The sequence below is a fragment of the Lactuca virosa genome, chromosome 7, assembly GCF_052849685.1.
Source record: "Lactuca virosa cultivar CGN04683 chromosome 7, Lactuca_virosa_CGN04683_v6, whole genome shotgun sequence".
NCBI classification, from domain to species: domain Eukaryota; kingdom Viridiplantae; phylum Streptophyta; class Magnoliopsida; order Asterales; family Asteraceae; genus Lactuca; species Lactuca virosa.
Window position 1 is genome coordinate 289,971,050 of NC_136432.1, and position 25,413 is coordinate 289,996,462.

The 25,413-nt window shown below is 38.8% G+C and overlaps 1 protein-coding gene across 1 annotated transcript; it reads left to right on the forward strand.

The window, feature by feature from the left end:
* The first annotated feature begins 18,591 nt into the window (after positions 1-18,591).
* On the forward strand, positions 18,592-21,331 carry XYLT (beta-1,2-xylosyltransferase). Its single transcript, XM_079059835.1, has 3 exons — positions 18,592-19,559; positions 20,004-20,153; positions 20,232-21,331. Exons 1-3 carry the CDS (start codon positions 18,870-18,872, stop codon positions 20,958-20,960), a joined length of 1,569 nt encoding a protein of 522 aa, XP_078915961.1. The 5' UTR covers positions 18,592-18,869; the 3' UTR covers positions 20,961-21,331.
* Positions 21,332-25,413: the final 4,082 nt, after the last annotated feature.

Below are 25,413 nucleotides of genomic sequence, written 5' to 3' on the forward strand. Positions count from 1 at the left end.
TCGGGCATAGCCAGGAGCTGGAGTCGTATCTTTCAACCGGTAACCGGGAACTAACATCCCCTTCGGTATCTTTCAACCGCTAACTGGGAGCTACCCTCCCCTTCGGTATCTTTCAACCGGTAACCGGGGACTATTTCACCCCTACTACTGCTGCTCAAAACCCAACATACATATCAAGCACAGTAAACATATCAGGCACAATATTCATATCAAGCACAATAAACATAACTCATATCAACACTAGATAATTATCACCAAGACAATCATCTATCCAACACTCTTACTTGCGGGCCAACACTGTAGCCGTAGACCCACTCCTACTAGGAGAAAACTCACCTCAAAGTCGTGTAGTGTCTGCACTGATCTCAGTATGAAAACCAACTCTCCTTGAATCCTCAATCCCTACACAACAACTTTTCTAACTTATCAATTCATACTCGTAACCCTTACAAGGGTCAACTCAAGTCCGAGACAAGGTCAAGGTCAACACCTTGGTCAATGATCAATCATCTGGTCAAAGTCAACATCTGGTTGACTCGACTCGCCGAGTTGGTCCGCCAACTCGCCGACTCCCCATGTTTACTTACTGCCATAATCTCGCCCTTACTCGTCGAGTCTAACAAGAGCTCGACGAGTTCGCCTTCAACAACACATCTGACTATCTTCAACCGACTCGCCGAGTTCGTCCTTGAACTCGTCGAGTTCATCTTCATCCATATGAAGATGTTCAGTTTATGACTCGCCGAATTCTCCTTGAACTCGTCGAGTCCATCTTCATATGGTTGGGACATTGTCTTGAACTTGCCGAGTCTGTTCATCCACTCGCCAAGTCCTATGATTTCCAGGTCCAAAACAAATCCCTAGCAGGCTGAGTGTTCCTTCCACTTAACCAAAACCATTTCTAGAAGACGTTTGGGGGAAAAAGCGTCCCGACTCGCCGAGTCACCCAAGCGACTCGCCGAGTCCCTCCTAGTCCAAAACTATACATTCGGTTACAATGGGTCTTAATGCATCAAAACCATAGATCTGACTTCCTAGGGTCCATTTCATACGTAAAGCTACGAACTTGATTTCCATGCATGGGGTTTTTGGCTCCAAAATCCATAAAAAGAAGTCTACAAGATGCATGGGGTACTTATGGCAACAAAGTTGGCACCTTTATGCCATAAGGACCCCCAATAGTTCCAGATCTGAAGTGCAACACCAAGCACACATACAAAATCCGATTATGGCTTCATTATGCTCATAAAAAGGGTAGAAATAGCCACAAATCAAAATTTAAGAGATAGATGGTCAAGGTTCCAACTTTTTACCTTGAATGAGCTGAGAATGGAGTAAAACCTCTGGATCTTCTTGCTTCTACTTGAACTCCCAAGCTTCCTTCCTCCTTTCCAACTTCAAAAACACAAAAAAAGGCTTAAGATCACTCAACAAGGTTAGGGTTTCAATCTAGGGCTTCTCTGAGTTGGGAGGGGTGATGGAGGCTGGTTTGGGACGAGATAAAGTGTTTAAATAGGGTGCAAACCCTAAATATTAGGGTTTTGTCCAGACAGCTCCTACTCGTCGAGTCGGTCCCCCGATTCGTCGAGTAGATCACTAAACCCCCCGCATAAAGACGAGTCTACTCACCGAGTTGGGCCTCCAACTCGCCGAGTCCCAGAGTAGTGATGGGTTTTGAGCATTCTAACACTTCCTAAGTGTACATGCAACCCTAATAACCTTGGATCTATATTTGTCTAATAATCATGCAAAGTTGAATTCCAAGGTTATATTCCTATCTAGCATACATGGGGAACATTTTTAACTTGAATGAAAGATAGAATAACTTACCTTGTTGTTGATTATGATCCTTGAAACCTTGTGAGCCTAGCACCCCAAGTGTGATGCCTCAAATGCTTCACACAACACCAAATGCAAAGGAGTAAACTTTGAGAGAATCTTACACTTGCAAAATCGGCTCTAGCCCTCTTGTTTCTTAGTGTAGCCGATTTTGGTGGAGAATGGGTTTCTTATATAGTGTTGACACATCTAGGGTTACACCATGTAAACCCTAATGTGTCATGACTCTTCATTTCCATGACCCATGGGTTTGTAACTCCCATGGAGCATCCATGGAGCATCCTATGGGTGGAACCCAACTTGATAATCCATGGAGCCTCTTAGCCCACTATATAAGATATGGAAGATTTACATAATCTACCCATATATTTAATTAGTTATCTTTTGATCACTTAATTAATTCTAAATTAATTCTTGATCAAACTAATTAAATAATATTATTAATATATTAGAACTTATAATATATTAATAAACCATAAGTGTTATTTCTCTCATTTTAGTTTATCCAATTGCATGGTGCCATGCAACCCAAATGGACCATGTCGGGTCGGGTCAAGTACATACCAGAAATAGTTATGGACTTATACACCTTATCCAACAGTCTCCCACTTGGATAAGTCTAATAACTATAACTGCAATACTTCAGGAACCGATCGGCAATCGTAGCTCTTTCAAGGTCTCTCGGAACTGAGAAGATGATGATACGCCATTTAAGATAAGTGATCATATAATCCTCTGTTCTAGATATCAGCCGGACAAATACATGGAACAATGTCTTACTTATTGTCCAGCAGTTTGTTTCCCGATTTCCGATTTGTTTGACAAAGAACTTAATTGAACACATCAACTTAGTTCTGACCGGGCCCGGTACATAGGTCAAAACAAAATCATCGAGGGGCCCAAATATCAGCTTCTAATCTAAGAAGGAACATATAAACTTCGACTCATATGTTTGTTCTACCACTCATTGAATTATACACAAAAGCACGTTTTATAACATCGAGTTACCAATACGTTAACGTACAATCAATGCATAACCAACTCATAAGTAACAAATCATATCTCTAGGTTTGAAGACTTATATGATATTACCGTCTCACGATCACTCGAGATAAATTCCATGAAGTGATTCCAGTGAGCGTGGGTTGAGTCCAATGCTCAGAACTTATGAGCACTCATGAGTGTTGTAGCCATGTCCAACAACTTAGACCTCTGCAACCAATCATGACAGTCTTGATTCATACCTACTTCCGACATATGACCGACTGTGGAGGTTCGAATAATATGATATACCAAACATAATTATTCTGGAAGTCAAAACATGCAAAAGAAATATAGTAAACGATCGACAAGAGATAGCAACACTTTACTCATAAATAAAACACCTTTTATTCATCATCTAATGTCAATTACACTTTACAAATTTCAAGGTTATCTAACTACTAAATCTAATATCATCCTTCAGCCCTATGCTCCGAGCATGCTGGAGATGCTTAACCCGAGTCAGTCCCTTCGTGAGGGGATCTGCTGGATTCTCATCCGATGATACCCTCTTTGCCACGAGGAGTCCTTCTTCTATTCGATGTCTGATGAAATGGTATTTTCTGTCGATGTGTCTGGATCTCCCGTGATCCCTTGGTTCCTTGGCTAAGGCAACTGCACTTTCACTATCACAGAAAATTTCCATTGGCTCTTTAATAGCTGGTACAACTCCAAGGTCTCCAATGAAGTTCTTCAGCCATATCGCCTCCTTTGCTGCCTCGCTAGCTGCTATATACTCTGATTCGCAAGTTGAATCAGCCACTGTCTCTTGCTTGGAACTCTTCCAAGAAATTGCTCCTCCATTTAAGGTAAAGACCCAGCCTGACTGAGAGCGGAAATTATCCCTATCAGTCTGAAAGCTAGCATCACTATACCCTACAACTCTCAAGTCTTCACTCCCACCGAGGGTAAGGACCCAGTCCTTAGTCCTCCGTAGGTACTTGAGGATATTCTTTACCACAATCCAGTGTGCCTTGCCAGGGTTCCCCTGATACCTGCTAACCATGCTCAAAGCAAAGGCTACATCAGGTCGAGTACACGTCATAGCATACATGATCGATGCTACAGCCGAAGCATAAGGTATTCGACTCATTTCTGCTATCTCAGCCTCAGTACTAGGGCTTTGTGTCTTACTCAATCTGGCATTACTCTGGATGGGTAACTCTTTTTTCTTGGAGTCCTGCATGCCGAATCTCTTCAACACCTTATCCAAGTAAGTACTCTGACTAAGTCCAATTAGTCTTTTACTCTGGTCTCTCAAGATCCTTATCCCTAGAATATAGGCAGCTTCTCCTAGGTCCTTCATAGAGAAACACTTCCCAATCCAGGACTTAACTTCCTGCAGAGTTGGGATGTCATTTCCTATGAGTAGTATGTCATCCACATACAATACCAAAAAGCTAACTATACTCCCACTAGCCTTGACATATACACAAGATTCATCTTCACTCCTAGAAAAGCCAAATTCCTTGACTTTCTCATCAAATCAAAGATTCCATCTGCGAGGTGCTTGCTTTAACCCATAAATGGATTTCTCAAGCTTACACACTCTATTAGGGTACTCTGTGTTGACAAAACCCTCTGGCTGACTCATGTAAACATCCTCAGCCAACTTTCGATTAAGGAAAGCGGTTTTGACATCCATTTGCCATATTTCATAGTCATGAAATGCGGCTATGGCTAACAGAACCCTAATAGACATAATCTTGGCCACTGGAGAAAAGGTCTCATCATAATCAACTCCCGGAGTTTGTGAGAAACCCTTTGCAACCAGTCGTGCCTTATAAGTGTGTACATTACCATCCATGTCGGTCTTCTTCTTGAAGATCCATTTGCACCCTACAGTCTTACGACCTGGTACATTCTCAACCAAGTTCCAAACTTGATTGTCATACATGGACTGTATCTCGCTGTCCATTGCCTCTTTCCACTTGGCTGACTTAGGGCCTGCCATGGCTTCCGCGTGACTGTTAGGTTCATCCAGACCTATCAGTGTCTCATCACTGATAAGTGTATCACCTTCTGCAGTAATATGGAATCCATAGTAATGCTCAGGTGCATTCCTAACCCTTGTGGAACGCCTCAGAGGTACAGACTTGTCAATTGGCTCAACAGAAGTTTCCTCCTCAAGTTGAGTGCTAGGGTTTGAAGTTCCTTCACCACTTGACTCTTGAATTTATTCAAGGTCAACTTGCCTCCCACTGTCTCCTTGGCTTATGAACTCTCTCTCTCGAAAGAACGCCCTCCTAGCTACAAAGACCACATTCTCACTAGGTCTGTAGAAGAGGTAACCAAAGGATTTCTGTGGGTAGCCGATGAAAATACACCTCTCACTTCGAGGTTCGAGCTTATCATGAGTCTCGCGTCTCACGAAAGCCTCGCAACCCCAAATCTTAATGTGGTCTAGTTTGGGTACTTTACCAGTCTACATCTCATGAGGAGTTTTGGCAACTTTCTTTGTGGGAACTAGATTAAGGATATGGGCGGCAGTCTCTAAGGCATACCCCCAAAATGAGATTGGTAGCGAAGCTCGACTCATCATGGAACGAACCATATCCAACAAGGTTTGATTACGCCTCTCAGCTACACCATTCAACTGCGGTGTCCTGGGAGGTGTCAATTGTGAGACAATCCCACATTCCCTAAGATAGTCGAGGAACTCTGAACTAAGATACTCACCACCTCGATCGGATCGAAGCATCTTAATGGTCCTGCCCAATTGATTCTCGACTTCCTGTTTAAACTCTTTAAACCTCTCAAAAGTCTCTAACTTATGCTTGATTAAGTAGACATATCCATATCTACTGTAATCATCAGTAAAAGTCAAATAATAACGATTAGCATCCCTTGTGGCATGTTTGAAGGGCCCACACACATCCGTGTGTATAAGATCCAACAAACCTTCACCCCTCTCACAAGAACCTGTGAAGGGTGACTTTGTCATTTTTCTAAGTAAGCATGATTCGCAACTATCATCTGACTTTAGGTCAAATGACTATAATACTCCATCCTTTTGGAGTTGGCCTATGCGTTTCTTGCTTATATGCCCAAGACGACAATGCCATAATGATGCTTTATCCAAGTTATTATCATTAACAGAATCAATACACAATACATTATTTCCTAAGTTATCAACCACAGATATAGTTTCATACACACCATCACAAGGTAATGCTTTAAAATAAAGAACATTATTAAAGAAAGCATTAATCGAACCAACTTCATTATCAAATGAAAAGGTGAAACCTTGTTTATACAATGCATGAAAGGAAATAATATTTCTTGCCATTTCTGGCGAATAACAACATTTATTCAAATCGAAACTAAACCCACTACTTAGCGATAAAGTATAAACTCCAATCTTGGTGACAGGTAAAGCTTTCCTATTCCCCATGATTAAGTTTATTCTTCCATGCTCCACATTCTCACTTCTTCTTAGTCCCTGCAAATCATAACAGATATGAATACCACAACCGGTATCAAGGACCCAAGAGTTAGAATGGGGTGAGTTATTAGATAAGATAGTGTAAATACCTGCATGGTTGGGTTTAACTTTCCCATCCTTCACATCTTGCTGGTACTTTGGGCAGTTCCGCTTCCAATGTGACTTTTCATGGCAATAGAAGCATTCAGCCTCTTTAGGGTCAGAAGAAGGAGTGACAAAACCTTTCTTGGTTCCACTTGAAGAAGAGCCATCAAGGGTCCTAGCCTTGTTACCCTTCGAAGAGCTCTTCCTCTTCTTCCCTCTACCTTTCCCGATTGCCAAAACCGGGGCGGAGTTTGGAGTAGGAGTGTCAACAACCGACTTACCCTTAAGACCTGTTTCTGATGTCTTGAGGAGTCCCTGAAGTTTGCTGAGTGTGACCTCTTCCTTATTCATGTGATATGTCATGCGGAATTGATCATATCACGATGGTAAGGAGCGCAAAATGATATCTATTGCAAGCTCCTCAGGGAAGTTCACATTAAGCTTCAACAACCGATCCACATACCTTTGCATTTTCTGCATGTGGCTCGTGACGGATTCCCCGTCCTTCATCATGGTTGTTATGATAGAGCATATTATTTCATACCTCTCTTGTCGTGCACTTTGATGGTATCTTTCCATCAGATCTTGGTGCATTTCAAAAGGGTAGAAGTCCTCATAGGACTTTTGGAGTTCCGCTGTCATGGTGGCCAACATGATGCATGCCACTTTTGTAGCATCCCTTTCATGTGCCCGGAAGTCAGCGATCTCCTAGGGAGTTGCAGTGGTCTCATCAATCTCCTTAAGCTCCTTGTCAAGGACATATTCTTTGTCCTCGTAGCGGGTAATCATCCTGATGTTTCTGATCCATTCATTGATGTTGGATCCATCAAAAGTGACTTTCCCACACAAGTTCATAAGGGTAAAGGAGCCATTAGGATTAGAGCCAGAAGCAGCATTGTTTGAAGACATCTGAAAGAAGAGAACAAGATTAGTTTAGATATTAAGAGAGTCCTTAATAAAACACCCAAATGTAATATTAAGGCTAGGATCCAATCACAATATATTATAACTTAGAAGAGGTATGCCGTAATCCAAGCTATAACATATTTGAAAGGTAGGTGAATGACGATTCACCAATTTCCACCATGAAAAACGAAATATAAATATTAGGTTTTTAATTGGTTCTTAGAAATTCCTAGATTCTTTTGAGATTCAATGAACTTTTCAAAGGCATGTTTCAATCTCGAGTGTGTCCTCCAAGTTTTGTGACTGGGATACCGAGGATCACAAAACGAGGTGTGAAGTAACCATGCAAATCACTTGGTACCCTCAAGGTTTATCACTCAATCGATGTGCCGGTAAACCACACACGCTCCACCGATGCTATGGTAAACCTTAAGTCACCCTTTACCTACCTTGTTAAGTCCAAGTTAGTGTGCCGGTTAACCACACACGCTCCACCAACGACTTAAACAAAGTGTAAAGTGTAATTTCATGGATTAGCACCTTATTCACATTTTCCTAAAGTAACTAAGATTAGGAATTTAATAAAAGCATTTAGTTACTTTATAATATTCATCATACTTTTAATGAGAATTTATAAGTCCTTGTCTTACCCGTTCGGCTAACGACCCTCCACCGATCAAGGAAGCGGTGGGTGAGAGTGGACACCCATTAAGTTGCCATTTTATAGGCAACAACCTTATACCCCCCTTATAGACCGGCTTCGTGAATGAGGCGTACTAGCGGTAAGACGACTTGACGTTATACATATACATATTAGTAACTTATAATATTATAAAGTATAAGGGTTGAATTTTAACTTTTAAAATTCTAAGGGTTGGAACTAAAGTTTTAATCAAGACTTTACATGTTCCAAAACTTGAGGGCAAGTTTTGTAAACTTCCAAAACTTTTCATTTCTTATAACTTATGAATTAATTGAGTAATAAAAATGAAGACTCTTCATTTTTATAACTCTTGTGTTCTTTTAATGGCTTTAATAAAAGTGAGACTTTTGGTTTTCCATAACTTGAGGACAAGTTATGGACTCCATTAAAACACATTATGATCATGAATTAAACTACCATGAAGGTTACAAACAATTCCTATGATCATCTAATCTTCATAAGTTCAAGAACATGAATATGAACACTTTCAAGAATCAAAAAATTACACTTAAAAAAACTTGTAATTTTAATAATTGCCATTGTAAATGGATTAGCATAAACATTACACCATCTAAAACAAGCTTTAAAACATCAAAACAGTTTAGGGTAATGTTTCTAGTCCATTTCCAGCAACAAATGTGCAAACTTTCATACGAGCAGAAAACAGAAAAATGATTTTTTTTCAAGCTGTTTGCACACAAAAAACAACAAACAAACCTAGGCTCTGATACCATTGATGGGTTTTGAGCATTCTAACACTTCCTAAGTGTACATGCAACCCTAATAACCTTGGATCTATGTTTGTCTAATAATCATGCAAAGTTGAATTCCAAGGTTATATTCCTATCTAGCATACATGGGGAACATTTTTAACTTGAATGAAAGATAGAATAACTTACCTTGTTGTTGATTATGATCCTTGAAACCTTGTGAGCCTAGCACCCCAAGTGTGATGCCTCAAATGCTTCACACAACACCAAATGCAAAGGAGTAAACTTTGAGAGAATCTTACACTTGCAAAATCGGCTCTAGCCCTCTTGTTTCTTAGTGTAGCCGATTTTGGTGGAGAATGGGTTTCTTATATAGTGTTGACACATCTAGGGTTACACCATGTAAACCCTAATGTGTCATGACTCTTCATTTCCATGACCCATGGGTTTGTAACTCCCATGGAGCATCCTATGGGTGGAACCCAACTTGATAATCCATGGAGCCTCTTAGCCCACTATATAAGATATGGAAGATTTACATAATCTACCCATATATTTAATTAGTTATCTTTTGATCACTTAATTAATTCTAAATTAATTCTTGATCAAACTAATTAAATAATATTATTAATATATTAGAACTTATAATATATTAATAAACCATAAGTGTTATTTCTCTCATTTTAGTTTATCCAATTGCATGGTGCCATGTAACCCAAATGGACCATGCCGGGTCGGGTCAAGTACATACCAGAAATAGTTATGGACTTATACACCTTATCCAACAAGTAGAACACCAAAATACTTGAAATTAATTACGTACCAGGAACCGGGTGTTACATTTAGCGAGGAATCGGGCTCTGCGTGGGTAGAACTTCTGAGCCAAAAGCTCTTCTTTGCAGAATCTTCTGACGCTCCGGGACTCGCCTCTAACTCCTAAGAGGTGCTAGGGAAGGAGAAGAGGCTATGGGGGTGTTTGAGAGAGAGTGAGATAAGAATAGTGTGAGAAATGAGGTGATTTGTGCCTCTATTTATAGTCTGTGAAATTGACTAACACTACGTGTTATTGGCTCAAAATGACGTGTTGCTGTTCCAGGTGTCGCCATTTGGTGTGAAGCCGTAGGGAAGAAGTAGTGGCTCAGATCGCCCCACATGTCACTCGCTGGTTACTCCAAAAACTAATTATCTTCTAAAATTCGTGACTTTCGCATACGAGTTTTGTTTTTGACGTTCTTTATATCCACACGTAGGTATCGATGGGATCTACAACTTTCATTTAGACTACTAAGGGTATAAAGTAGTTTATCAAAATTCACTTTTTACGGTACACGGCGTCGTGCCGGTTTTGTCACAAAACTTCAACGGGTCATAACTTATGCGTTTTAAGTCGTATTTCAGTGTTCTTTATATGTACGGAATCCTTGTGACATATACTATACTTTGGTTAATATTATTTATTCTATATAGTCTTTTATCAAAAAGTCATTTTTAACGCTTATTATCTCTAAATTGACTAGCCCGAATCTGCGGGTGTTACAGTACATATCATGTGTTTCCAATAGTACGGGCCTAATACTACTTTTCACACCTACCCGTACCTTCCTCAAGAGCAATCCTGATTCTTCTAAGTCACCATACTAACCAAATAATAATTCCATGCTAAAAAACATACATATCCTAGACTCTCATAGGAAGTCTCAACTTTCACCGCTCGCAATACCAAGAACCTCAATCAACACCGTTGGTTGCCTTATGCATGCAAGTTATACAACAAACAGGATCACATAGACTATTAAATGATGATTGTACCCTAAGTCCACAACCAAACAAGGAAATGGAAATGAGGCCAAATCGATCATTCTAGGGCTATACAATCCTAATCGTATACAACTTTGAAAGCATCCACTTAGCAATTAACTGAGCCAATATCAATTCCAAGTAATACGTAGCATCAAATTCCCCTAGGCTATAAGGCATCACACAAATCAAGAAATTCTATAATATGATTCCTCAAGGTATCCTTATCCCTAATCTAGCATGCAATTCTCATATCAAGCATACTACTCATAACACATAAGTATGAGTAATCTTGGGAACCACTTACTTGAGCTCGAATGATTGCACACATCGCACCCCTTTTTCTTAGTAAATTTTTTTTTGAAGTTCAATTTCATTTATCTTTAAAAAGATTATCATTTCCTCAGTTCGGGTTTTGACACACCCAAAAGTATGCTCGAATCCCTCAAACCAAGGCTTTGATACCAACTTGAAACATCCCAAAAACAGTAATAAAATTTTTTATTTGGAAGTTTATTAATTCATTCATTAATTATTCAAAATCAAACACCGAGTTATAATATTCAAAACATCAGAGTACAAGTATTCAGAATGAGGAAATCATGAGGGGAGGATGTTGTTCCATCATGACATGCCCTTCCTTTTCGAACCTGAAGTACCTGAAACCATAAACATAAACTGTAAGCACAAATCTTAGTGATTTCCCCAAAGTACCACATACCATACATAAGAAAGTGAATGTTATGGGCCAAATCATAGTCTTACAATCATTTCCTTCCATGGGCCAAATCATGGTCTTTCCTTGAAATGACGAGGGCCAAATCGGGGTCTTCCATACAAGTGTTAGGGGCCAGATCATGGTCTTTCATATAATTGTTAGGGGCCAGATCCTGGTCTTTCATACAATTGTAAGGGGTTAGATCCTGGTCTTTTATGCAATTATCACAGAGACAACTAGCATTCTACACAACAAAGTAATGGGCCGACATTGGTACATTCGACCCATGGATCTAGTGAGGAGACTCAACTCCGAGATCAACTCTACCAGTCGCCTTCATGAATTCAGTGACAACAATCTCAACATACAGATCAAAATACCTAGAATACCCCTAGGTCAAACCCTAGTCAAAATCCAGGTCAAATTCAACTGAGTTGACTCAGTGAGTACGTTGGGTGTACTCAATAGGTACGCGGGGCGTACCACGCGTTTTACCAAAAACGAGGGGCTGACCATGTATGCACAACGTACCGTTTGGTATGCCCACCGTATGCGGCTGGCAACCAACTCAACCTATTAAGTGCTTAATCCTTAAGCACCTTGGCCCAAAGTCTAGATCCAAACCCTAAAAGATGATCTTAACCATAAATTTTCATACTTTATGGTTTAGCATGACTATTAAAACCTTAATAACAAAAACCATAGCTTTTTGACCCATTAAGACAAGCTAGACCATGCATGGGAAGAAACCAATGTCCAAGATTCCATTTTTATGACTTAACACACCCCTAAACATCTGAAAGGACAACTCAAACGTCTTGGAGCATTCCATGCTCATAAAGGTCAAGATTTGGGACAAAAGGGACCAACATTAAGCTAAAACTAGATCTAAAAGAGATGCTCATCAAGGTTGGAGCTTTATACCTCTAGAAGGTTCACAAAGGAATGTAGATGCTGGATCCAAAGCCTTGAATGAATCACCACAACCTCAATGTTCTTCCTTCTACTCCAAAAACTCCAGAATGGCACCAAAAGGCTCTTCAAGCTTCACAAGGCACTCACACACTTTAGGTTTTCGAAATGAGGAAGGAGGCTGGAGTTAAGAGGGTGCATGAGGCCATAAAGATGTTTAAATAGGGTTTAAACCCTAAAAATTAGGGTTTTCTTCCTAGCTACATACGCCAATTTTGCAAATAGATCATAATCCATTGGTCAAAAGAGGATACCTAAAAAATTAAGATGTTACAATTCCAACCCGATGGCTGATTGGACCCGTTGCATGTTGGCATTCCAGTCCGAGGACTGATTGAGCCTGGGCATTCCAATCTGATTGTGGGCCGTTATGCATGCTTGTATGTTTATCGTATGTGGTATTTTGGGGAAACTCACTAAGCTTTGTGCTTACCCAGTTGTTTATGTTTTCAGGTTTTATCGATGATCGTGGGAAGGCAAAGGCGGGACTGTACACACTCATCATCAGCATGAAGATTCTGCTTTCCTTATATTACTATGATTTTGAATAAATGTGTTTTGGAATAAACAGTTTTCTTAATAATGGACTTATAATTGGGAAGTTTTACCGTAATAATAAAATAAAATTTTTTTGTTGTGAAAATGGGACGTTACAATTCTGTTGACCCTCTCACAAAGGGGTTAAGCAAGATCAAGTACTTAGAGCATGCTAGGAGCATTGGGCTAAGAGATGATATTAGATTCTAGATTTTCGTAGTTAATTGATATTTTTAAACAATGTAGCAATAATAAATTATAATTGAATGGTGATTAATTAAATAGAGATTTATTTATATTCAAAGTGTGATGTCATTTTTCAATTAATTTATTCTTGTGTTTTGCTTTGCATGTTTTACTCCCAGCATATTAATTTATTTGAAATGTCACAGTCAATCATACTTTGGGAGTTGGTATTGATTTAAGATTGTCATGAATATTTGGTGGATTGTTCATAGGGATTGCCGCAAAATTCATGAGTACTTTAGAAATAGGGATTTTAAGTATTAGTTAAACCCACGCTTAGAGATTACTTCATGGATCCAATCATGAGTAAGTATATCAATCACGAGTAAGTCTAAGACGATAATATCTTCTATTCTTAAAACAGAGATATATATGTCAATGACACATGCCATTTTATGCATCTTTTAGGGTAGTTTTTATTAGCATTTAGCATCATATATTTGTACATTTTCATTTCATTAGTTTAAATAATGTTCAGCTCATGTCTTTTGTCAGAATTCCTGTACTGCTAGCATTTTGTGTCGTTTTCAAATATTTCGAGTGGAGCGGTATTTTGGGAGCAGTCGGATGCATATTTGGAGCCTAAATGGAGTTGGAACTAAAGGAGGATTCTAAGAAATGATTACAAGCTACTTTTGTCAAGAAACATTCGATCGAATTGATTTTACGAAGATACATTGCTACATTCTAAAGCCAAAGGATGTTGCTGGCAACTTTGACCCCCTGTAAGTATTTTGACCATATCTTTTGACTCGTAACTCCGATTGATGAGATTCAAAATGTTCCGGAAACTAGACAAAATTTCGGACAACTTTCATGTTTACTTAAACTGAAGAATCGTGACCAAAATGGGAACAAAAGGCAAAAATTCGATTGTAATTTTGACTTTTGCGATCACATAAATGCATCGAAGCTTCCCGTGATTGAAATAAGTCATATGGAAGTCATTTGAAGAAAAAACCAAAAACTGTGATCACATATTCCACTTCTGCGATCGCATTTTTATGTCGCAGCTCCCGAAACTTCAAAAATAGCATCGTACATCATTTAGGGGCAAATCTGGAAAAAAATCATGATTTCTGCGATTGCATAAACCTAATCAGTGATCGCATTTTTCGTTAACTTTCTCTGAAAGTTTTTGTCTTAAGTATAAATACGATCCTCATGATCATATTTGGAGGTTGGATGGTTCCACACGATGGAAAACACTTCTGAAGGCGAATTTTGATACCTTTCAGTGATTTCTGAAGATTTGAAAGTTGTGAATCATCTCATACACTTAGTTTAGAAGATTATTCACTTCGTTTTTCTTTTTACTAGTTTAGATTCGTTTTTACCCATGTCTAGCTAAAACCTTAGTTTTCAGTTCTACATTAGACTAGTAGTTTTCATGTGATTAGTTATCAGATTCGGTTTTCTTTTTGTGTTTCTATCTAGAGTTTTTAGTTTTGAGCTTAATGAATGTTTGATTTTTAATTCTTGTTAGTTTGATCATCTAGCTAGGGTTTTTATCATTCCAGTTAATTAGTTAATAGAATCCATAATTGTTCTTGTTAACTGGTAATCAGTAATAAGTATCAGATTGGTTCCGTGTTTGGGATTTAACTATCATATAAATTGTAAAAATCATATATTTATGCTTCCGAGCTTGTGAGAAGTATTGGGTATTGCTGGGAATTTTACATAGATCATAAAGATACTTTTCTGATTTAATTAAGAGGTTTAGGTCATTTTTGGTCACTTAACTTTTGGTTTGTGCTCATTTGGTCACTTAACTCTTTTTAAGTTTTAAAAGGTCATCAAACTTTTGAATTTGTGCTCATTTAGTCACTTAACTTTTAGATTTGTGCTCATTTAGTCACCTAACTTTTAAAATTATGCTCATTTAGTCACTAAACTTTTGAAAAAAAATTTAAAAGTTTAGTGACTAAATGAGTACAATTTTAAAAGTTAGGTGACTAAATGTGACCAAACCAAAAGTTAAGTGACTAAATGATCACAAAGCCAAAAGTTTGATGACCTTTTAAAACTTAAAAAGAGTTAAGTGACCAAATGAGCACAAAACCAAAAGTTACGTGACAAAAAATGACCTAAACCCTTAATTAAGAGCTTGTTTAATTAAAAAGTAAAAAGTTAGGGTTAATTCAAAGAGCTTGTTTTGGTTAACTAATTAGGTAAAAGAGATTATACTAGAGCTTGTTAGTTTTTCTCAGTACCAGCTTAGATAGAACACATTCTGAATAACCAGATCTGGGCTGATTTCATGATTAAGAAAGTCACAGCAAAACTAAAATCGTTTTTATTACTGATTTTTATTTAATTTATTTTCATTGCAATTTTTAGTATAGTTATTAATTACAAATCACCCTTTTTATATTTTATGTTTCTTGACTAGAATGTATATGATGTAAAAAGACATTGACCATTAGGCTGTGTCCCTGATGATTTGACCCTGCTTCCCTGTGCTATATTATTAGTGCAACCAGCAGTGAAATTTTATTTGCTTAATATGCCTGCGACAACATGTTAACAAATATTTCATAAATCAATTGTGCATTGGTTTACTCCAACGCATCTTGTAATCGGGTGTTATAAAGTGTAATTTCATGCATGATTTGGTGAGTAAAATTGATGATTATATAGTTATTTGTTCCTTTTTCCTTAGCAGAAAAAAATTAAGGATGAGTATCGGAACCGACCCGGCCAGAACCGGCCCGAACCGGAACCGGAACCGACTCGGGAACCGAACTTGGTGGAAAATAGGAACCCAATTGGACCGCCGGTTCTACCGGTTATTACCGTGTCTTCAATGTTGGATCCGGTCCTCGAGAAATAGCAACATACGGTTCTGGTTTTTGCCGGTTCTACCGGTCTTTATCGGTTCTACCGATTCCCGGTTCCAAAAATCCACAAAAATATCATACCAGTCCCGACCCGATCGGTTCTATCCGGTTCCGGTTCCATCCGGTTCCCCGGTCCAAATACTCATGCCTAGGAAAAATGATATCTTTGGGCTCCTCGGTGCTTTGATGTTGACATTATAGTGTTGGGCCCAACCATGACTAATTTGACGTGTTCAATTGGTAGTCTAATGACGTCATCACAAATCAGGATATCGAGAAACAGAATCTTGGACAATGAGATTGATTTAAATCCATGTCTCGTGTCTATATGATATCATGAAGAACAAAGGGATACCTAATCACTTATCTTAGGACCGACGTCTAATTAGATTTTGGCGGTGTCTTTGGAAAACACTCTTTACTGGTTATTCGGAGTTGTACTTGCAATTGTAGTTAGCGACTTATCCAAGTGGGAGATTATTAGATTAAGGTGTCTAAGGTCCTAACTGAAATGGTATAATGTTGAAGAATAAAAGTAAAGTCCTTTTTGGGTTGCCTTCATAACCAAGAAATAGCTTGGGTTGATTAGAAGAGAGAGATATATGATTTATTAATATATTATATGCTTGATATATTAATTATAGCTTGGGTTTGTAGCGCAGCGGTATCCAATGTTGCCCTCCCTCCTTAAGGTTGAGGGTTCAAGTCCCGTAGTGGACATAGGTGGATTTTAGGAGTAGTTTAGGAGTAAAGTATATATATTTTCCGTTTCAAAAAAAAAAAGAAATAACAATAATTAATTAAGAATTAGTCAGAATTAATTTAGGATTAATTATGGGTTAATTAAAATTAATTAAATATACAAGAGATGAGTTGTAATTGTTCAATAGTTGAACAATGGAGAGGATCTAGAATCCTCTTATGATGGCCAGTTTTTAGGAGCTCTTGATAGGGTTCTGGAAGCCTCCATTTGATAACCAGGAAACTAGAGAATTACCTGATTTGAAATATTATTATTATTATATGTTAAAATCTAGGGTTTCTAAGGTTTCCATGCAACTATAAATAGAGCCTTAGACCCTTGGATTTTCGGCTAACCCTTCTCAAGAGTGAAATATGAAAATCTCACCTCTTTCCCCTCTCTCATACCAATCTTAGAGTTTATTGTGTTTTGGGTGTGACACATTAGAGGCTTGCATACTATTAGAGCTAGGTTTCCCAAATAGACAAGAAGATTTTGATTAGCTTGTTTGGGTCTACAAAAGATATGTTTTCTAACCATGAATACCGAATTCATAGGGTTAGTTTCTGTTCTTCGTAAGTGTGTTGCTATTAAATGTGAAAAATGCATAGATCCAATTAGGTTGCATTTACCCTTAAGTGTTAAGAGATTTTCGCATGTACATTTGTTTTGTGGCCTAGAATTCCCATCAGTTAACAGGTAAACAAATCATACAATATGATCCAACCCCCATTAACTTTGCACGAGTTTAGAGCATATCAGGTTCAAAACCTGCTCTATTGCTAGGTCTAGATTTACCTAAGATTTGAAGAGTCTGCCATCTAAAATCTTCTTCTTTAACTGCTTCTTCACCCCTTCTACTACAACCTTCCTAATAAAAGGAGGCATGATAAGGGGGAAGGAAGGAAGTCGGTGAGGATATGTTCTAATTGGCGGTGAGGAGGCGATGCTAATGTTCTAATCGATAGTGAAAACGAATGATGATGGGAGAAACTTATGTTGTTTTATAAAACGCGAATGAGAAAATAAAGGGTCAAGACATAAAAGATAACGGGTCGTCAAGGTAAAAAGCTGACTTGCCAAGCAACATTAACAATTAAGACCGATGAGATGCCAACATAAAAGCCTAGTGACATGGTAGCCGATTACACCCTTCAAACCCTACTGAGTGTCTATAAGTGTTAAGATCCCGATCTTAATCTTAAGATCTTACGATTTTAAGATCCTACAAGCCAAAAACGATTCTGATCTCACTAGGATCTATATGAAGCAACATCTATATTGGGATCTTTGGATCCCAATTAGGACTTAAGATCTTAACACGACCCGATCCCACCTCTCTAGTTTTATTATATAATCGAACCTGAAAAATTCGTGTATTCAACTTGAAATCGAGCATCACAAGTCGGAATAAGCCTCATAGAGCATCATCACGTTATCAATTCATCATGAATTAGGCAGGTTACACTCGTGATATTTCATTTGTGATCTTAACCCTTTAGTTGCAGATCATAATGATTTTGTTTCTTTTTGTAATTGATATGTTTTCTTCCTAATTTTTACAGTTTGCAACAACAAAAATTATGGTTCATATTTAAAAAGTTCAATTGGCTCCATATTGACATTAAGCAATAATATATACTGCACACCCAAGACCTTACGATCAAATTTGAATATCAGTCATTTTGGTAGGATCTTCTGATCTCGATCCGATCTTACGATCACGATCTTGCAACACATAAAACAATCTTAGGTAAAATGTCGATCATAACAGCCTTTACTATTACACAAAAGATAAAGAAAACTTCTGTTTATGCGAGTGAATTTAAAGTAAATTTTTTTTTTTTGAAAACTTAACGGTTTTTATGTTATTTCCCTATGAAAAAAAAAAAAAAACTTTTTAATATTGGAGGTGTTTCTTGCCTGATGGTTTGAGAATGAGGAAGCGGACGACAACATTGAAGGAGGGCAAAGAGCCAAGGAGGGGATAGGGCAGGGAGTCGATGAGTTGCAGGGGAGAGTGAAAGGGGTGTCGACGGCGAAGAGGGGAGGCTGGGGGTTGCCGGCAGGATGAACTTATTAGAACTTGTAGTGGTACAAACACACGTGAGGGGTGAGGCGTTGCTTTGTTACCTTTTAAAACATAGGTGAGCCGGTGATTCATTTTGAGGAAAAAGGCAAAAAATAATAGGAAAAAAAAAATATTAGAAGAAAAAGCAAGGAAATGGACTGAAAGTGGGGGGTAGATGAAGCATCAACAAGAATAGGAGGAAACTGCAACGACTGATGAAGATGAACACCAAATCCCTAAAACTCATCATCTTTCTCTTCATCCTCAATTCCATCACCCTTTACCTCTACTTCTCTTCTCACCCCGATTACTTCCGCCGCCGCCGTACAACCCAAAACATTCCTAATTCCATACCACAATTCCACTCACCCTTTCCCGATCGCACCCATCTTGTTTCTTTGTCAAATTCCAATAAACCCTGGCCCATCTTGCCTTCTTACCTCCCTTGGTCTTTAACCCCTAACATCTCTTTTAGATCCTGTGAAGCCTATTTTGGTAATGGATTCACTCATCGTGTCGATCTGCTCAAGCCCTCGCCTGAAAGTAACCGTAAAGTGGGTAAAGATGGAAGAGGATGGTTCCGGTGCTTTTATAGTCAGACTTTGCGGAGTTCCATATGCGAGGGCGGAACGATGCGGATGCATCCAGACAAAATTAAGATGTCCGCTGGTGGGGAGGTATTGGAGAGTGTGATTGGCAGGGGGGAGGAGGAAGAGTTGCCGGAGTTTGAATTCGGAGCCTTTGATCTGGAGGTTACTGGGAATTCCAAGAATCATGGTAAGAAGCTTGCTACTGAGGGTTTTTTGAACGAATATTTGCAGAAAGGAGAGATCTCAAGACATACTATGCGCGACTTGATCGATTCAATTCAGTTAGTTGGCGCCAATGAATTTGAGTGCTCTGAGGTAAGGGTATTCCATTCTGTTTGCAGTTACTTTTAACTGAATACTTGTTTCGTAATGAATGAACTCCGGCTGATCATTAATTGCTATAGAGGAAACGAAACAAATTGTAGAGATTGTTTTCAATAAATGACACGTCATTCACATAATAACTCTAAATAAGTATCTTGAATTGATTACGTAAATCAGATCTTATTTGTTGATGGAGATTAAAGGCTCCTTAAGGACATTTCCTTATCTGTGATCTGATTTCTACTGCGATTTTGCATATATCTAAACTGAAATTACAGTGAATTTACGACCTTTCCTTTTTGGGCTATGAGGATTACTATAATCCATTTTAATTGAGGATTGAATTATAACATGATTATGAAACATAGTTATGGGTTACAAACACTATAATTCTTATTATTGACCTGAGAATGAGATGAATGATGATATTGATAGTGGGTTGAGGAGCCAACACTGCTGATCACTCGGTTTGAGTATGCAAACATGTTTCACACAGTCACAGACTGGTACAGTGCCTACGTGTCTTCCAGAGTTACAGGCTTGCCAAACCGACCTCAATTGGTGTTCGTAGATGGTCACTGCATGGTATGCGTAAACTCTTGACTTTATTATTATTATTTTTTTTCAAGATTCTTCATGTATGTATATGTTATTATTTTTCAGACGCAATTGGAAGAAACATGGAAAGCCGTGTTCTCAGGTGTAAGATATGCTAAAAACTTCAGTGGTCCGGTTTGCTTTCGTCATGCTATCCTGTCGCCTTTAGGTTATGAAACGGCCATGTTCAGGGGTCTGTCTGAAAACATCGATTGTTATGGGGCTGCTTCTGCCCATGATCTTTGGCATAACCCAGATGATAAGAAAACAGCCAGAATCACAGAATTTGGGGAGATGATAAGAGCTGCTTTTGCACTTCCTTTACACACTACTCATAAACACAGCTCACGCACTCGCAATGTTCTTTTTGTGAGGCGTGAGGATTATTTGGCTCATCCTCGCCATGCTGGCAAGGTTCAGTCTAGACTTAGTAACGAACAACAAGTGTTTGATGCCATAAAGAGTTGGTCCCTGCTGCTGAGTCATACAGAATGTAAAGTGAATGTTGTTAATGGGCTGTTTGGACATATGTCTATGAAAGAGCAAGTCAGGGCCATTCAAGATGCTTCTGTTATTGTGGGTGCTCATGGGGCTGGATTGACTCACATTGTGTCAGCAGCACCAGAAGCAGAAATACTGGAGTTGATTGCTAGTGAGTTTAGGAGGCCTCATTTTGCACTCATTTCTCAATGGAGAGGCCTCAATTATCACCCTATTTTTCTCACTGGATCTCATGCTAACCCAACACTTGTTATCGACAAGCTCCGTGACATTTTCAAGACCTTAGGATGCTAATAATAAATAGAGCTTTATGGAATTTGTTATGATTTATGTCTTATGATGAGAGATAGCAATTAGCAACTAGGTATTTTTTTCTTTTATCTTTCATATGATTGAAATTTATTGGGGGTTGAAAGATGAAGAATCAGTTTGACAGTAGATGATGACGAAGTTGAGTTGGAGGGTTATTAGCATGGATGCTGGTTTTCAGCAAAAGCAAGCAAGATTTGAAATGTTGTTGAAATGTATAGGATACAAATGAACACAGATTGAGATTGGATGGATACATTACGAATTACGATTTGTATGTAAACATGTCTTGGGTCTTGATTGGTACTTTTGGGCAAATGCAAAGAAAGCTCTATATATAGCTCCATTTTCCAGAAGACTCATGATCAATTTTTCTTTTAGAGAACTGCATAAATGGTCCCTATGGTTTTCATTTTTTATTTTCTTTGGATTCATAATAAAAAAAAGTTTCTATTTTTTGTGGTTTTGATCCCTATTAAACTTGTTTTTAATCTTCCTTTAAATTTTTATTTTTATTTTTACAATTTATTTTTTTTTAGTTATTATTCAAAAACATTTAACCCCCCCCCCCCCCCCTCAACTTCCATCCAAGGTTGTTAAAATCTGTTCAGATCCTCACAAGTTTAACTATTGGTGGAATTACAGATTAGTTTAGGAGTGATTAAATTTGCCGTTTCAAAAAAAAAAGTTTAACTATTAAATTATCTTCTTTAAGTTTTGTTTTTTTAATTTGAATGAGTCAATTTTTTTTTGAATGACAAATCTAATCTAATCATAAACTATTTAAATTCCACCTATGTTTACAACGAAATTTGAACCCTCAACCTTAAGTAGGAAGCACAAATATCGTTGGGCTAGAAGCCATTTGGTGAATGAGTCTAATCAATGGAGTTAGTGGATAATTATTACTTTAGTTAATCTTTAGTTTTCAGTAATGCATAACAACTATATAAGTTAACGTAGTTTATCGTGTTTTATATCCTAGATTTTCCAATTTAGTTTTCTGCATAAGTTACAAACTTTTTTTTTCTTCATGTTTACAACCCTATTGTCTTCTTTTCATTTGTTTAAAACAAACAAATTGGTATTAGAGTTGATTTCTTGAAAGATCTGTGAGCCTGTGAGGACGATGGTTGAAAGCAATATTTCACAACATTATCTTAATGGTGACAATTACAAGCTTTGGGATGCTACAATGTTATCTTATCTTGAAGCCATGGATATTTGGGAAGATGTAAATAAAGACTATGATATTCCTCAACTTCCAGGAAATCCTACCATAAAACTTTAAAGAAGAATGTAAGGATAAGAATGGATTGGTGCGTGTGATAGTTTACGGTACATAGACTAACCATCAGCACATACTTTTGAACTTTTATCAGCGTGTGGTTTTACACAGTGAATCATCAAGCTCTGTTAAGAAGATAAAGAAACGAATGGATTGTTTCAGTCACGCTGAGGTGAAATCAGCGTGAATCATTAACAGTTTAACTCATCAACAAAAAGTGGTTTAAGCTTCCGTATCATAGAGTATGTTGCAATCTAGAATCAAAGATTCACCGTTAATTCATAATGGTACCATGTCATACCTTAAACTAGGAGGTCAGGGACATGAACAACCCTTTGTCATTTAAGGACCTGACAAGTATCTCTTATGCTGATGACTATGCAATCAGGGTAGGCCATTGGGTTATTGTTGTTGGGTTTTATACAAACAATCCTATGTGTGCATACAACCCTAATTTAGATTTATGTTTTCACTATTAGACATACTGTAACATCCCAAAAATCATGACCAAAAATTTCGTTTTAATTATAATAATAAAACCACAAGTGTCAACCATTCATTCAAACCATATCACATCGGAGTATCATGTCTAAAACATTATTTTATTTTATCAGAGTAAAACATCCCAGGCTAAACAAACAGATCTGTTTCTCTTAGGCCCCGCCTGTCTTTGGGCCTCACCCGCTAAACACATACAACATATAACATAACACATAACATGTAAGCTAAACACACTCTACTGTATTCCTATACTAAGGCCTCGCCTATCTTGGGCCCCGCCCCTGTCCTGCTACTGGTGACTCATGGAACCCCGTCCATGATCCTGCTGATAGTGAGATACGAGCCCCCGCCCACACTCACCTCTCTCCTATCTCAGGCCTCGCCCCTGCTCTGCTACTAATGAGATATGGAACCCCGTCCATACTAGTGGTGAGATACGGGACCTCGCCCACACTCATCGTCCTACCAGGCACATACGGGTATCACACAGACAACAAGTATAGACTTATCATACAAGAATTCCTCGGGCACCCGCCCTACATCAGACCTTGATCCGGAATCCATACTAGCATACAGTGCCTAGGGCTAACCCCCGGGTCTTCCTACTCATAAATTGCATGGGCCGACATTGTGGCCGTAGACCCATTCACACAATGAGGAGACTCACCTCGCACTGATGAACCCTGCTGGTACTCCTCTGGCTGCTGACCGGCAATTTCCCGAACCGCTGACCTTTCGACTTCCCGAACTACCAATACCAAATATCACTTAGTCCAATACAATAATCCTTCTTAGGGTAAAATGACCATTCTAACCCTAGTCCAACTTGGTCCATATCTAAGGCCCAATACTAGGTAAGCTTTCCAAGCCCACTAGTGGCCCACTAATGGCCCAATTTGCTAAATCGGGCCCACTCCCTCTAATGGGCCTTACCCTAAGCCCAAACATCTACTTGGCCCACATCATCTAACTTCTGCTGGCCCACTAAGGCCCAAAGTCCAAAGCATGGCCCAAATCGAGGCCCAATAGCCCGAAGCCCAAACTGCCAGAGTACGCAGGGCGTACACTAACGTACGCTAAGCGTACTAGGTAAGTGGTGAGTACGCTGGGCGTACCTGCACGTATGCTCAACGTAACCCCCTGTTAAGCCCTTTTCTCATTAAGTGCTTAATACTCCACTTCAGAAGCTACAATTACAGATCCTGGTCCTTTTCCACGTCTTAAACTATAAAGTCACTGACTTGGTGACTTCACTAGACCCAAACAAGCCCGAACTCTCAAAATGACATTCTTCTTCCATAAAGAGGGCTAGATCTCATGCATGAACTCATTAAGACGTTCAAGATGGAGACTTTACTGCTTATGGGACCTTTTTAGCTCTGAGGGTGACAACCCTAAGCTCAAACACTAGGTTTCATCATAAAAGTCCATTCTTTGGACCTAAAAAGGTCCAAAGCTCCATAAACCTAGATCTAAACTTCTATGAGGAAAGTTGGAAGCTTTATACCTTCTGGGGTTTGTAAATGAGCTGGAGAACTTGGATCCAAAAGCTCTTCGTTGATCAATGAGATTCCAAGATGATTACCCTCTCCAAGAACACTAAAATGCACTCCAAAATGGCCTTACAAGCTCCAAGAACACTCAAGAGGGTTTAGGGTTTCGTAGCAGCTCTTTAGGGTGAAATGGAGGCTGAACCTTGAGGGTATAATGTTCCTTATATAGTAGCACACCCTAAATTTAGGGTTTCTGGACTCTTGACGTACGCTGGGCGTACATCCTGTACGTTGGGCGTACGCCAAGGAGCATCCGTGACCATTTCCCTTATATGCTGGGCGTAACCCAGCTTACGCTCGGCGTACCCACGCGCCTTCCACTTTGCATGCATGGTCCTCCTTGCCAACGTTTCCATTAAGGGACCATTAATGTCAATAACTTCAAAATGCTATAACTCCTTCGTTCTAAGTCCGTTTCCGACGAACTTTATATCCACGAAAAGGTGGCGAGAAGCCCTTTGCTTCTAGCGACAAAACTCGGCTAAAAAATTCTCAAATAAAAAACTTCAAGACCCATAAAAGACCGAAACACCCCTAGCCTCGGGCTCTAAAATCCAATAACGGATACTTTCAGAACAGGGTGTTACACATACAACGAATGAAAACAAACGGAAACCCTAGCATGCATCTAATATTTCGAAAATCACAAACAAAAGATTAGAATACATACCTTTGTTGTTATATAGTAATAACAACTAAATCTTGAAGTTCATTTGCTCTTGAGAATGAGTACCACAAATATAGTACCTCTAATGGCTCACAAACACACTTGAGTGAGAGGATGAATATGAGAGAGAGGAGAAAGAGTAGCTTGCTCCAAAAACGGCTCTTCTAGGGTTTCTCCAAGGTGTGGACGAAATTAGAGCCTAGGGGGTCTATTTGTACTTGAGGCTAGCTAGGGTTTCAGGGTGGAAACCCTAATCCCTTAGCTTAGGGCCTAAGCAAGTCCATGGACCTCCTTACATTAGGCCCTCAGACGAAAACTCCTAGATCCTTCTAGGATTTTCGGCCTAACCCTAATAAAGGTGATCCAATGGCCCAAAGCCTCAACTATCAAATAATTACAAAACAGCCCTTGTACTTTTAATCACTTCCT